The following is a 12,514-nucleotide window of genomic DNA, read 5'->3' on the forward strand; positions in this document are numbered from 1 at the left end:
AGCCAGGCACCTTCTATGATGTCCCCGCGCGTGTGATAGGCTTACAAGAGTAGTCGACGATACGCGGCAAAGAGGTTGCCTCGAGACCCGGGGCCAAAATATAAAAAATTGCGTAGGCAGAATTTTGCGGGCGGTGGCTCGCTGGGCGGTGAGAATTCTTGGCGCAGGGCTAACATCTCGCAGGATGCCTGAGTTCGACAACGCTTTCGCAGAGATGTCCTCCTGGCATATAGCATCCTTAAAGAGCAATTTATCTGAGGAGTCGTAATTTTTTACCCTCCACGCCCAATTAAGATGATCTGTCACTTTCTACCCAAAGCCCTCCAGAATGTCAAGCCTGGCTTGACCTCGTTATCATCAAACTCCATCCAAGCCCATTTCCGCCCTTAGCATTGTCGATGCTCTGGTGGCCGATATGGTACTCCTAGAATCTCAAAAATTCGTTTCTCATCCTGTCCTTCCAGCAGTCTCCCATCTGTGATGCGCTCACGTCCACGTCCCCTCATAACATCTGCATACAGCCCACGCTGGTTCAGTCTCATCTTTTTCCGGCTCGCCAGCAATCTCATACTCCGATTAAAGATGTCGTTCCCGGTGAAATAGATCAGTGCCGCCCCAAGTTCTGCCCAGGGTACGAAGAGCAGATCGATCCGACGCCACGCATTCGAACCCGGCAATGCAGATGCGCCATGCCATTTTGACCCTTGATCTCGAGAATGTCCGGAAGCAAGAGCCACCTTCAAAAATCCTCGCGTCAACAGATCGGGGATGACCGTCTCCACCATCAGCGTGCGAATATGGTTCAGGTCTGCATCCTCCTTGGTGATGATGAGGTCGATATCTCCAGAATCTGGACTGCCTCTTCTGTATGAACCCCCAATAATCAACCGCAGTTCAGCATCCGCAGCTTTCAAGGCTTTCTCAACGATTGCACCATGTTGAGCCACTTCGTTGCGAGGAATTCGTTGTTGGAAATCTTCGTAGTGCTCGATGCCAGTGCGCTGGTTGGGAGTCAAATCTACTTTCTGGCATAAATCTTCCAGGGTACGGTGGCCTTGAGCGATCCACCTAGAAGCGGCTGAATATCCTACCCCGTATATTCCCATAAACAACTGAAGAACCTTGTCCTTGGAATCCATCTGAGCGTACTCGAGTCGACGGAGTCTCCCGGTCGAGACGATCTCCTCAATCTTGGAGGCTATTCTCTCGCCAATTTGAGGGATTGCGAGAGCCTCACGGTGGGTTCGGATCATTTGAGTTTGTTTTCGCAGAGCTCCTATTGCCTTGCGATACGCTGTTGTTCGCCAATGATCACCGATCCGATCATAGTACGTGACCATTTTCCGCAGCAATTCAATGGTCTGATCGTTGGGGTTGTCTCTCTTATTGCCATCGTTCTTTTCCATACATTGGAATCCGGCATTTTGCTTGCGGATTTGGTCATTACTGCGTAACATTTCCAACGCAGGGTCAGAGTCCGGGTCGTCAGTGGAGGTCTTCACATCTTCCTCGAAACTTGGGTCGAGCGGTAAGTCTCCGAGATTCTGTACATCTCTTACGGCCATGTCGAGATCATCCTCTGATTCGGTTTCGTCATCATCTCTTGGTACATCTTCATGATGATTTGATCCAATCGCGGAAACGTTCGGGCCCTCATAGATTGGGGTGGGCGACGGTGCATTATGACTCTGTCCAACTAATCGAGGCGGAGTGATCTGTGAATTCACATGCTTCTTTGGCTCTTCTGATGCTTCCGAACCTGGGACTTGGATACGTTTCCAATGGGTGCTCTTGATTTCCTTGTCTTCGAGGCATTCGATGAACCATTTGATGGTCACAAAAGCTGGACCTTTCTGCGGAATTCGATCAGCATCACGACTCCGATGGCCAGAGAGATACGTACAGGAACCTCTCTGAACCAAGTGTCCTTCAGGCTAAGGCCATCACAAACAAGGATGTGTGTAACTTCCTCACATAACTTATGTGCCCAGATCGCACCATACTGAACGGCCTTGTGCATCCGGAAACGACGCACGGGACAATCATCATTGTTTGGAATGAAATCTGCGGATTTGGTCAGCGCATTGTGGTAATGACCCGGGCTTTGCAGCGTACAGAACACCAGGCCCTTGAAAATCTGTCTTTCTGAGGGGATCGGCTTTAATACGATTTTCCGAGGCAGTTTGCGTTCGCGCTGGTGAAGATTTGACAGGTCTGTCATGTGGCTTGCCAACTTCGTAGGCTTGCTCTTCTTCGCTGGGGAGCGGGGTTTCAAACTCGCAGAGTCTGCCGCCTTTACAGATTTCGGCGCAGAGTTCGCAGCATCTTCCCCTAACTTTCTCTTTCGTTGGCCCTGATCTGGATCCATTACTGTCTCAGCAGGTCCCATCGCGGCGAATGGCTTGACTGACGACTGGACAGGTTTTTTGGTGGTTGGCATGGGCGCTATGACGTCTGGCCCCTCCTGGTCGTCATCGAGGTGATCTAGCTGGTAGAGATCTCGGAAGAATTGGTCCTTTTCCTTCGTTTCCCTCTTTTCCTGTGGGAATGCCATGATGTTTGGAGGTGGGAAATGTTGGTACGGATGTTGAGATAGTTGACGCGTAAGTCAAACATGGTGAAGACGCGCCGGCAAGAAATACGGTTTCGGCTTAACAAAGAAAACTTCAGTACTGGTTCACTTCATTGAAGAGTGAAGCGGGGGCGGTGGGACGAGCCGTAGACACGACGTCTCCTTAATTAATTAAACCATTTCAGCGCTGAACACGATAGTGTCACGCGGTCATGTGATGCCAAGCGATTTGGGCAGCAGGAAGAGTAGAACCCTTCAAAGGTCGGACGGTCAATGCTGACTTACGTCCGACGTTCCCTGGTCCTTCAGAATGGCTCGTGAAGACTTGCTCAATTTTATTGTCTCCCTTGCATTGCGCCCTCACGGCCGTTGCCTGTGTCGAGCCTCGAAACTGTCTCAACGAGGCGTCCGGCATGTGTCCACCTCGAATTCCCCTCCATCCGACAGGAAAAGCTCTTTACCGCGAAAGAAGGAGTTTGAAATCGAAAAATCGACCATTCCCCTTCATGTAGGCTTGGACCGAAATCCCGGGGCAACCTCTGCCATTTCCAAAATTCCGATTCCAAGGGGTGAGAAAGGCGAGAAGTTCACCCCCTCGGTTTTATCACGACCTCTAGGTCTTCCACATCCTCCTCGTCCCGGGCAGAATAGTCCGATTGACACTCGGACACTACAAGAGAGAAGAGAAGAATTTGCAAGCTATGAGAAGGCTCTGGAGCGGCGCCGCGTATATCTACGGACATTCTTCCGCCCTTACTTTCAAGAATGGCGTCGGGTTGATTTTTGGAAAGGCAAAAGTTTCGTTTCGAACGATAGATTGTTCAAAAGAGAAAAGGCACTCTACTTCCCCAATATCTGGGGTCAGACACTCTCGAAGGAAGGCGACGGACCAGACGGCGGACGAGATACCACTCCCCTTCTGATGGGCAAGATTTCGATCATCGGCTTTCAATCGGGGCAATGGGCAGAGGAACAAGTTGATACATTTCTCAGCGCCAAGCATAATCCGGAACTGAACAAGATGATTGAAGAGAGCAACGGTCAGCTGCAACGACTTGATGTCAACATCCAAGGCGATTGGATGCGAGCCTTCCTTGTCAAACTGTTTAGCGGGCGTTTGAGAAAAATGGTACCTGAACATCGCTGGGATCGGTATTTTATGATCAAGCTTCCGCGCGATATCCGACGGGGATTAACAGATGAGATACGAGATGCCATGGGCCTGCTCAACTCCCAAGTCGGGTACGTGTACCTGGTCGACTCGAGTTGTAAAATTAGATGGGCAGGAAGTGGTCATGCGTGGAAAGGCGAAGTTGAAGGCCTCAACGCGGCCGTCCAGAGACTTGTTCTAGAAGAACAGAATTTGCAACAATCATCCTCCAAATCCGGGACCGTGACTACTGGACGGAACCAGCGAACAGCGCCAAACTCCAATTCAAATCTCTCAACAAACTTCGATGCAAAAATCAATCCGATTCTTAGCCCGATTCCTGCCTGAACAACCTTTGCCATCCAGAATTTATCCGGGAAAAAAAAAAAAAAAAGGTTATTGATCACAACTTTCCGGTTTCATTCTAGAATCTCAAGGTTAGAGTATGCTCGCCTTAACAAGGAAAAGAGTCAATATGCGTACCCGCATTTCGGACACGGTTCCTCAGATTCCGCTCCATCAAGAATCTCATGCATGATTTTACACTTTTTCGGAGCCTCGGCCTTCGTCGCGCCTGCGTCTGCTTCATTGGCATTCGGTCTTGTTGCTTGGTTGCACTTCTCGTGGACGTAATATGGAGCGGGCCGAGCAGTACCGGGGCAACAGCTCCAGTGATATGTGTAGTAGATGCACATTAGGTGTGGATTCAGGGTCGAATTCTTTGGAATTAAGTGCTTCGGGTTCGATCCCCGAGTTGATTGTGTTCTGGTGAAGGAAAAAGGAGATCAAATTGCGGTTGTGAAGATGAGCAATGAGATCCACTCTCGGTTATTGCTCAATGATGTTTTGCACAACGAGGTTTGTGCTTCTGAGTCCGAATTCCAGATCTGATTCTCTGTCTCTGCTCAGAAGCTGAAGACTGGTATCGTCCATTCCTAACGATCGGCACAGAAGAGAGCAACAGGTTTTTTGAGATGTTGTTCTTCTTCTGAGTGTGTGCTTGCTTTGCTTTGCTTCCAGTCAAATTCTCTCCAATCCCATTGTCTTTTTCCCTTCTTGAATCCGGAGTTGGATTCTTTTTGGATTGATAAATTAAGTTGTTGCGTGTACCAGACGCTTGCAGCTGGCCCTTTTTGCTTTGTTATGTTTCCTGTCTTTGTACAGCGGACCAGCGCATTCCGATCAAAAGAAGATTCCCGAATTCGAAAGTGATGTGATATAGAGTACAGCAGATTATTTTGTGGGTGGTTTTAGGTGATATCGGAGGGAGACGAAACAGAAATACAGGATTTCCCGGGCATCCGCTGAGGAAATCAGTCACACAGGACGGAATGGCGGATCAAGAATTAAAAAAAATTTCAAAGGAAAGACGGGTTCTTATGCTTAAGCAGATGAGTCCCTCGTGCGAATCCCCGAAAACTTTAGATGGATGGTTTCATCGCCACCGCTCTGGCATTGGGGGAACCAAATCTTTGCCTTATTTCCCCAAACTGACGGAACCGGGCCACAATGGCATAGCTGTAGTTGTTTTAGTTAATATGTAGGCTGATTAGCTAGCTTTCGAACCAGGGGCCAGGGTGGACGGGATGGTAAAGGAAGGGGAAGGGAGGAGTGGAGGGAATGGAAGAACGGGGAACAGCAGCAATAGGGGAGGGGCGATAATAGGGAGCGAGTGGCAACATGCCGTTGGAGCGGAGCAGCGATTTTCCCTCGAATGCTACTGCATCCTGTCTTCAAGTTGGGAGGTCCATTACCACAGCATCCCGTCGACTACCATGCTTGTTTTTCTTCTGGGATCCTATCCGAAACTTGAACTCGCCGGTTGCGAAACATTGACCAAGTGACCAAGGCTTAGCAAGCTTCCGAGGAAGGGAAAAAGTAAAAAATCTCAAGCAGCAAAGCAAAGAAGAACCTACCCCCCGCTGTTCTTGGATTCCAGTGCGCACGATTCAGCCGGAAAGTTTAGCCTTCCATGCCCTGACGTCTGCCAAGAAATCAAACGTTATGTCACAGCAGCTCGCTCAGCAGCCTCAAGACATTCACATATTGCTGTGCAATTGGCCCACGGGGAAATCAGACCGCGGAAGTTGAGCAAAGGTACCAGCAAAGAGAAACAAGAGATTGCGGTCTCGATTCGAATAGGGCAGTAGGATTGAGTATGTTGTGTGGCCGACGTCAGATTCGCTTTCGCTTTCATGATCCATTTCAAACCCCGTCCGGGCCGTACGTGCCGAATATCTGGACTGGGGCTGTCGAATGCAACCGTCTGAAATAAGTTCTAAAATAGATTGAAAGGTAAGAAATAAAGACGTGACAAGGGTGGACCCCAGATGTGGTTTGTCTTCTTTCAAACATTGATGGTATATAATTTGCAGGCATAAACATTCGGAGGTCTCCCTCTGATGGACCGGTGAACCGTTTCCCCAAACGCCAGCGGGACTTACATGGTCCATATTACTTCCATGCACTCGCTGCCTCTCCGCTAGATCGCTATAATCTTACAGCAGGGGTCGTGAGAGACTATGAGAATAGATACACATCCTGATGAGATCATCACCTAAGATGCGTCGTTCATATCGGTCCGGGTAAGTATGTCATCAATAACTGTAAAGCAGCGTGATCGGGCCGGAGCCATGTGCCTCTCACGCGACGAATCGAGAGACAGAACCCTTCGATGATCGAGCAGGTATTTGTTATCTCCCTCTTTCGGAGATGTGTGAAGGATCCAATATGATTCTCGTTTCGGAGCAATGCCTTCCACCATTCATTCGGCGCGTTTTTGGTGATATATTTGTTATCTTTCCGTCTGACGGCGATTTCGAGGCGCAGGCAATTGTACAGCGTTCAGGAGAGTGATGAGTGCATGTCGCTTCCCTGCAAAGAGGTTTTCAACAGGTTGGGTTCCCAACTGCAAAGGCTTTTCGGTCCGTGGATCGTATCCCCATTCAGCATCTGCAATGATCACTGCCGCAAAAGAGGTCGGGGCTTCCCCCCATCAGCTGAAATATAGCAACATCAAAAAGCAAAAGGCAATAAAGCTGCCCAGGATGATCCCATCCCTTCGTCTCTTCGACCCAATTCTCGAAATTAACCCGTTAACGCCCGGAATTTGTGCCGCCGCCGAGGCGATCCGTCGATTTATGCTTGCCAGCGTCTCTCTTTGAATTCCGAGATTCTCATTAATGGCATACGCCTGAGCCAATACACCATCAATCACGTTGTGACTCTGGTCTAATCGGGCCCTTTCTTGAAGCATATATTCTGCCTCCGCCTCGGCTGGGTTTGAATTTCTGAATGCATCGATGTCAGAGCGGACATTTGCTAGGAGATGTTGACGGTCACGAGCTTCAGATATGGAGGACTTGAGGCGGCGTAGTTCTTGTCGATGTTCGCTCAGCACCTCGCGGTGACGGGAGAGGTTATTTTGTTTCAAAGTGGACGTGCTCAATGCACTTTCTGAGTCAAGGAGTCGGGAGAGTTGTGATATTAAACCATCCCGCTAAGCACTCCAGTCAGACGCCGTACGACTGAATTTCTGCCATGGCGCCGAGTCTTACCTTCTCTAATAACTCTTCGATTTCAGCTTCATTTCTTTGTTCTTCGTCTGACGGTTTAGGAGGAAGGTTTGCAGTGGAGGTATATTGAGAATAGGTGTGAAATAAGGATTCGGTCTGAAGATCAATTAGAAGAGGACAGCAGGAGCCGCAAGAATAGTCGTACCTGACTCTCAAGAGTCCTGATCTGCTGGCGCAGTTGCGCCCATCCAGCTCCGGTTGCCATTGACAAAATTAATTCGAGAAGGAGGAGCAGGAGGTGCTATGCCGGTCTGATGATTGTAGCTTCATGGACTGCGCAACGACCGCTCCCACGGTGGTCACGTAGAAGGCTGCCCGCAAGTGAACCGTAGACATTCCCTGCAGATTCCCACTAGCCACGAAGAACGCTATTCCCAATCCGGATTTCATATAAAATCACGTGAAAAATAAATCTTGGCACTTCCCACAGTTTCGATCCCAAAATTCTTCCGCACGCGCAGACTGACCTCCGACTACGCTTTCACGACTTCTCTCTCTCAATTCGGCCACGAATCTCGACGTCGACGAGGCCTTCACACAGCCAAGATGGTACGGGTTTCTATTTTCTGCACAAGACCGAATACTGACAAGAGGACCTAGTCGACCAACGCAAAAGTCAAGCCCGGTCAATTATGGGGGAAGAGTAAAGACGACCTGAAGAAACAACTCGACGAACTGAAGACCGAGCTGGGTCAACTGCGCGTACAGAAGATTGCAGGTGGTGCTTCCTCCAAACTCACCAGAATGTACGTTGTGAAACGATATTTGTTGAGACGAGAAAACATATGTCAATGAAGTTTTGGACAATGAGAATGGCCATGAAATAAAAGAAGACCGAAGACTGACAATTCTCCTTCGAAATAGACACGACCTTCGCAAATCCGTCGCTCGCGTCCTGACCGTCATCAACGCCAACCAGCGACACCAATTGCGACTCTTCTACCAAAAGAAGAAGTACCTCCCCCTCGACCTCCGACCAAAGCAGACCCGTGCCATCCGTCGACGATTGAGCAAGAAGGACGCCAGCAGAGTTACTGAGAAACAAAAGAAGAAGGAGACACATTTCCCTATGCGGAAATATGCCGTCAAGGCCGAGGCGTGAGCTGAGGGGAGTCGGGGATGAAGGGGGCATATGATTTGTGGAAGAGACGATTCTTGAGCGTGGTCTGTGGGCAAGAACGAATGGAAACGGTTCATTTCCACTATGGGTTCCAGCTTTGGGTCATCGGGTCGCGCGCAAAAAGAAAAAAAAAAAGAAGGAACTTCTTGTTCCGCCAAAACTACACGATAAATGAGATATCACCATTCAAGATACCGTGAAGCTTCTCAATATTGTCATTTATCGGTTCCCCAGAAAGACTCACAGACCGTGGGACACGTGTTTGCCTCACGGAGTATACTGACCATCCGCAGACAATGAGTCGATACCAGTCTGTTTTCAATTACGGCTTCGTGCCCAGGGCTCAATGATCCAGTTGCCATCACAAACGCATCTCGCCAGGAGAGTTCCAACTTGTCTCGGCCACTCTCGAGGTGGAATGCTCATGTCCTCGCTGTAACTACCACATCTGACACACTTTCGTATCATCAGCTCGCCGGAGCCGTTTGGCTCTGGTATACCCTTTAAGATTGGCCTTTTTCGGTGTATGTCATAGATAGTCGAGGCTTGTTTTGTCTCATCATTTCGATGGCCAAGCACATCGTTGTTCAAAAACACATGTTCAAGATCAATGCAATCAGTGAACAGCTTCAGCCGATCGATCAGCATCTTCGCTCGTAGACCTCCTGGGATATTGAAGAGCTTGCTCAGCAACATCTTGATCGTTCCCTGATATGATTCATGAACGATCCCTGTAGCCATCATGTCCAGCTGTCTCGCGGCAGTCGTGGCGGGGTCGCCCTCAACATCGCCTTGTGCCGCCCATCTACATTCCAGAATGGCTTCAATCGCGGCGAAACTTATGCCCTTTCCCGTAGTGTGCTGTTGAATGCACTGCAGCACCTGGACTTGGTGTCTTGATTTTGGCTCCGTTTTAGCATACATTCTCACGGCTCTGACAAATGCAATGAGAAAAATGCGAGAGCAGTGTATATTGAGAAGCAGAGCAACAAGACCTTGAGTACCGTCTCCCCGAACGTCTCCAGCTCTGCCATGATCCTTTTCGTCAAACATTTCCGGATTTGTCTCACGGTCACCTACTTCCAAAATCGTGCCGAAGATATATCGAATGACCGACAAGCCCCATCGAAGATTGGAGCAGAGAATATCTGTAAAATCTTGATTCATGACCAGATTCAGATTTTGTACGTCTCTCAGATTCATAAACAGCAAAGTAGCTGTTTGACGGATGTTGTTTGCCAACCATGCCCATTGTGCACTCAGAGACCAGCCATTTCGTCCTTCGGTAGACGCCATTGAAGGAAGCTGTCGGCAATAAGCAGCGAGACCGGCATGATAAGCCAGGACTTTTCCCACGACCGGTTTGTGGTAGATGCGTTCAGACTCTGAACCCGGTGTCTTCTCGTTCACAAACTCAGTGTCCCGAAATAGAGTGCGATACATACTTGAAACAACTGTTGGGATTGTTTCGGAGGGGACGGTGTGCAAAGCACACATCAGAACGTCATCAATTGTTGCATTCGACCAACAAGCCCGAGCAAAGGCGAGGTTCAGAGCTGCCACGGCCATGTCAAGGCTTGGGTCGAGGGGTTGTTGTGATTGCTCTTGCCCCAGCTGGTATTCCATACTCGCTAATTGAGTCTTTCCGTCCGAAGAGAATTCCACTCTGACGCAAGCATTTGGCGAAAAACTTGGGTTGAAAGTATTCGTAGAATATGGAAAGGCAAACCCTGATTGAGACATTGACGAAGTCTCTGTGGCCGAGCCGGTATAGGACACTAGGGATAGGTCTTCTGAGCTTAAGAAGTCGGTGCGATTATCTTGCATGGTTACCACCAGCACTGGATTTCCGTCCACATGATGAATTGTCGTAATCACCTGTTCCTCTTTGTCTGGTCGCAGTTGCAGCGTGTAAAATGAAGATGGAGTAGTGCTAGGGCCTTTGGAAGGCAATTCATCAAAAAGAGGATGCAGTTTCTGTTCCACCGAAGCCACTGTCCATCTTTTGATCATGCTAGAGGCCAGGAAACCTGAATCCGATATGTTGATCGCTCGATTTACACCCGATGACACTGCTAGAATTGTCGGTGGTATTTGGACAGCCTTTTCCACATCGGATGTTTGTACCACCTCAAGATGACTGAGAGACCAGGAATCTGGATCATAGACATCGCCCAGGGTGGAGGATCCCGATGGTTGCGAGGCGACTCTACTTGAAACGCATTCCACTGTCAAGACTGGTAAACCCTCGACAGCTTGTTTGACTTCGGTCCAGTCAATAGAAACAAAGTAGACAGATATTAGAGCTTTAAATGAATGGAGAACGACCAGCATTTTGCCTTCGACAGTGGGAGCAAAGCTGGCATGACTGTAAAGAGAATTGTCTGATGGGCAGAGCTGCCTTGTGACTTTGGAATATTGGCCGTCGCCTCTCTGAAAACATAGGGTCAAGAGACCATTGCGGTGAACAATGACAACAGCTCGATGCCAGTAGGGTCCCAGCGGTTTTGCTCTTGCATTATGATGTACCCATCGAGATTCAGTTTTGGCGGCATTGAGTACCACATTTCTTGGTCTTTCTTGCCGATCTTGATTCAACCAAGCCATACCGACAGGCTGAGAGAGTTCATCGGCTTCATCAAGAGCACCCTGACGAGCAAGATTCAGACGATTGACGGCGATAAGAGAGTTGTGGTAAATCCAGATTCTGCCCTTGACATCGACGACAGCCAATTCTCCTCCAGTTGAACTCCAAGCTAGGCTGGTGGCATCTTCGAAAAGAGTGGTCAAGGCATGTCTGCCATTCAAGCACCATGTTTTGGAATCATGGTCGAAACGAAGACATTCCACATACACGGTGGAAGCGTCATCAGATATCGTAGCGATGTGTCCATGCCTTGACCAGGCTGTACGTTCGAGACAACCACAATACCATCGACGAGTCAGCTGTTCGATGACAGCGGGATTTGGGACGGAGGTAAGATCAGCCGCCGTAGGATCGATTTGCTGAATTTGTTGCAAGGAATTCTGGTCGAAAAATGTATCAGAGGGAAAGTGTTCAGATTGATCTATTTGATTCAATCGCTCCATGTTGAACACGCCGTACTCATACTATGAGTCTTCCATCTCTTTTTTTTTTTTTTTTTTTGATTTAGTTTCTCTTTCGCGTTTGGAGTAGATCTTGAAGGTTTTATTCTTCAAAGACTAGATGCTAAAGAGTGAGCTTACACAGTTTCGGTGCGGTGAATAGTTCAAGGGTGACTGCGATATTCCTTTGACCCACCAAAGTGCTGTGCCGTGTATGCTAGATTTGTATCGAGGCCTAAAAGAAGATCCCCGGGGCCGTTTTGGTGGAGAGGCCGAGCGAAGATTGCTGCGAGGCACTGAATCAAGCAAAGTGGGAATCCTCGTGGTGAGACGGAGCAGGGGTTGTGCTGGGTCCGTAGCCGGGGTAACACGGTGAGTGACCCCCAGGACGGACGCAGACAATATTCCTGCACTTCTGGCGAAAGGAGGGATTGGATATAATGAGTTGTAGATGCAGCTGATGTACAGACATAGGTATGACCGAAATGCAGAATAATATCCACGGTGAAAATCAAATCAATTACTTGGTACAGTATTGTGACTGAATTCGACTGCGTAACCCGTATGGAGGTGCCGTAACTCAACGAGCCTCAAGGTACCTCTCTGTAGTCGAGTGGGTGCGGAGTACTTGTTTTGGCTCGACATCGCATTTGCTTTGAGTGTGTAACGGGCCGCAATGCCTGCCCTGGACCCTCCCCCATCGTCTCTTTCTCTCTCTCATCCATGAACAGATGTTTTGGCATCCCTTTAACCGCCCTCTGGAGCCTCGGGGCATCACCCATCTCCCATATCTCTCCACCCACTCTCCCCCTCCCGCTCACCAGATGGACTTGTACTTGTCGATGCAGCCGCTGACGATCTGATCTCCTCTAGTCACCACTGACCCCCATTCTTTCAACTCCCCAATTCTCATTCCAGTTCGGCCAAATCCAACGCCCAGTCCAGCCTCATCACAACCTGCGCCTATTTCCTCTTCCTGTTCTCACGTCTCAGCTCATTCTCCCGACTCA

The 12,514-nt window shown here is 49.1% G+C and overlaps 5 protein-coding genes across 5 annotated transcripts; 2 read left to right on the forward strand and 3 right to left on the reverse strand.

Moving 5' to 3' along the window:
* Positions 1–386: 386 nt before the first annotated feature.
* Z518_05500 (uncharacterized protein) lies at positions 387–2,554 on the reverse strand (the record flags this gene model as incomplete). The annotated part of the gene is made up of 3 exons (XM_013416312.1): positions 387–1,853; positions 1,904–2,064; positions 2,116–2,554. The coding sequence occupies 3 exons, from the start codon at positions 2,552–2,554 to the stop codon at positions 387–389; spliced, it is 2,067 nt and encodes a 688-aa protein (XP_013271766.1).
* A 328-nt stretch (positions 2,555–2,882) lies between these two features.
* Z518_05501 (uncharacterized protein) lies at positions 2,883–4,070 on the forward strand (the record flags this gene model as incomplete). Its single annotated transcript, XM_013416313.1, has 1 exon — positions 2,883–4,070. The coding sequence occupies one exon, from the start codon at positions 2,883–2,885 to the stop codon at positions 4,068–4,070; it is 1,188 nt and encodes a 395-aa protein (XP_013271767.1).
* A 2,647-nt stretch (positions 4,071–6,717) lies between these two features.
* On the reverse strand, positions 6,718–7,502 carry Z518_05502 (uncharacterized protein; the record flags this gene model as incomplete). The annotated part of the gene is made up of 3 exons (XM_013416314.1): positions 6,718–7,221; positions 7,280–7,393; positions 7,443–7,502. 3 exons carry the CDS (start codon positions 7,500–7,502, stop codon positions 6,718–6,720), a joined length of 678 nt encoding a protein of 225 aa, XP_013271768.1.
* A 341-nt stretch (positions 7,503–7,843) lies between these two features.
* On the forward strand, positions 7,844–8,399 carry Z518_05503 (60S ribosomal protein L35; the record flags this gene model as incomplete). The annotated part of the gene is made up of 3 exons (XM_013416315.1): positions 7,844–7,852; positions 7,898–8,043; positions 8,162–8,399. 3 exons carry the CDS (start codon positions 7,844–7,846, stop codon positions 8,397–8,399), a joined length of 393 nt encoding a protein of 130 aa, XP_013271769.1.
* A 336-nt stretch (positions 8,400–8,735) lies between these two features.
* On the reverse strand, positions 8,736–11,507 carry Z518_05504 (uncharacterized protein; the record flags this gene model as incomplete). The annotated part of the gene is made up of 1 exon (XM_013416316.1): positions 8,736–11,507. One exon carries the CDS (start codon positions 11,505–11,507, stop codon positions 8,736–8,738), a length of 2,772 nt encoding a protein of 923 aa, XP_013271770.1.
* Between the last annotated feature and the right edge of the window lie 1,007 nt (positions 11,508–12,514).

Source organism: Rhinocladiella mackenziei (genome assembly GCF_000835555.1).
Source record: "Rhinocladiella mackenziei CBS 650.93 unplaced genomic scaffold supercont1.4, whole genome shotgun sequence".
Taxonomy (NCBI): Eukaryota; Fungi; Ascomycota; class Eurotiomycetes; order Chaetothyriales; family Herpotrichiellaceae; genus Rhinocladiella; species Rhinocladiella mackenziei.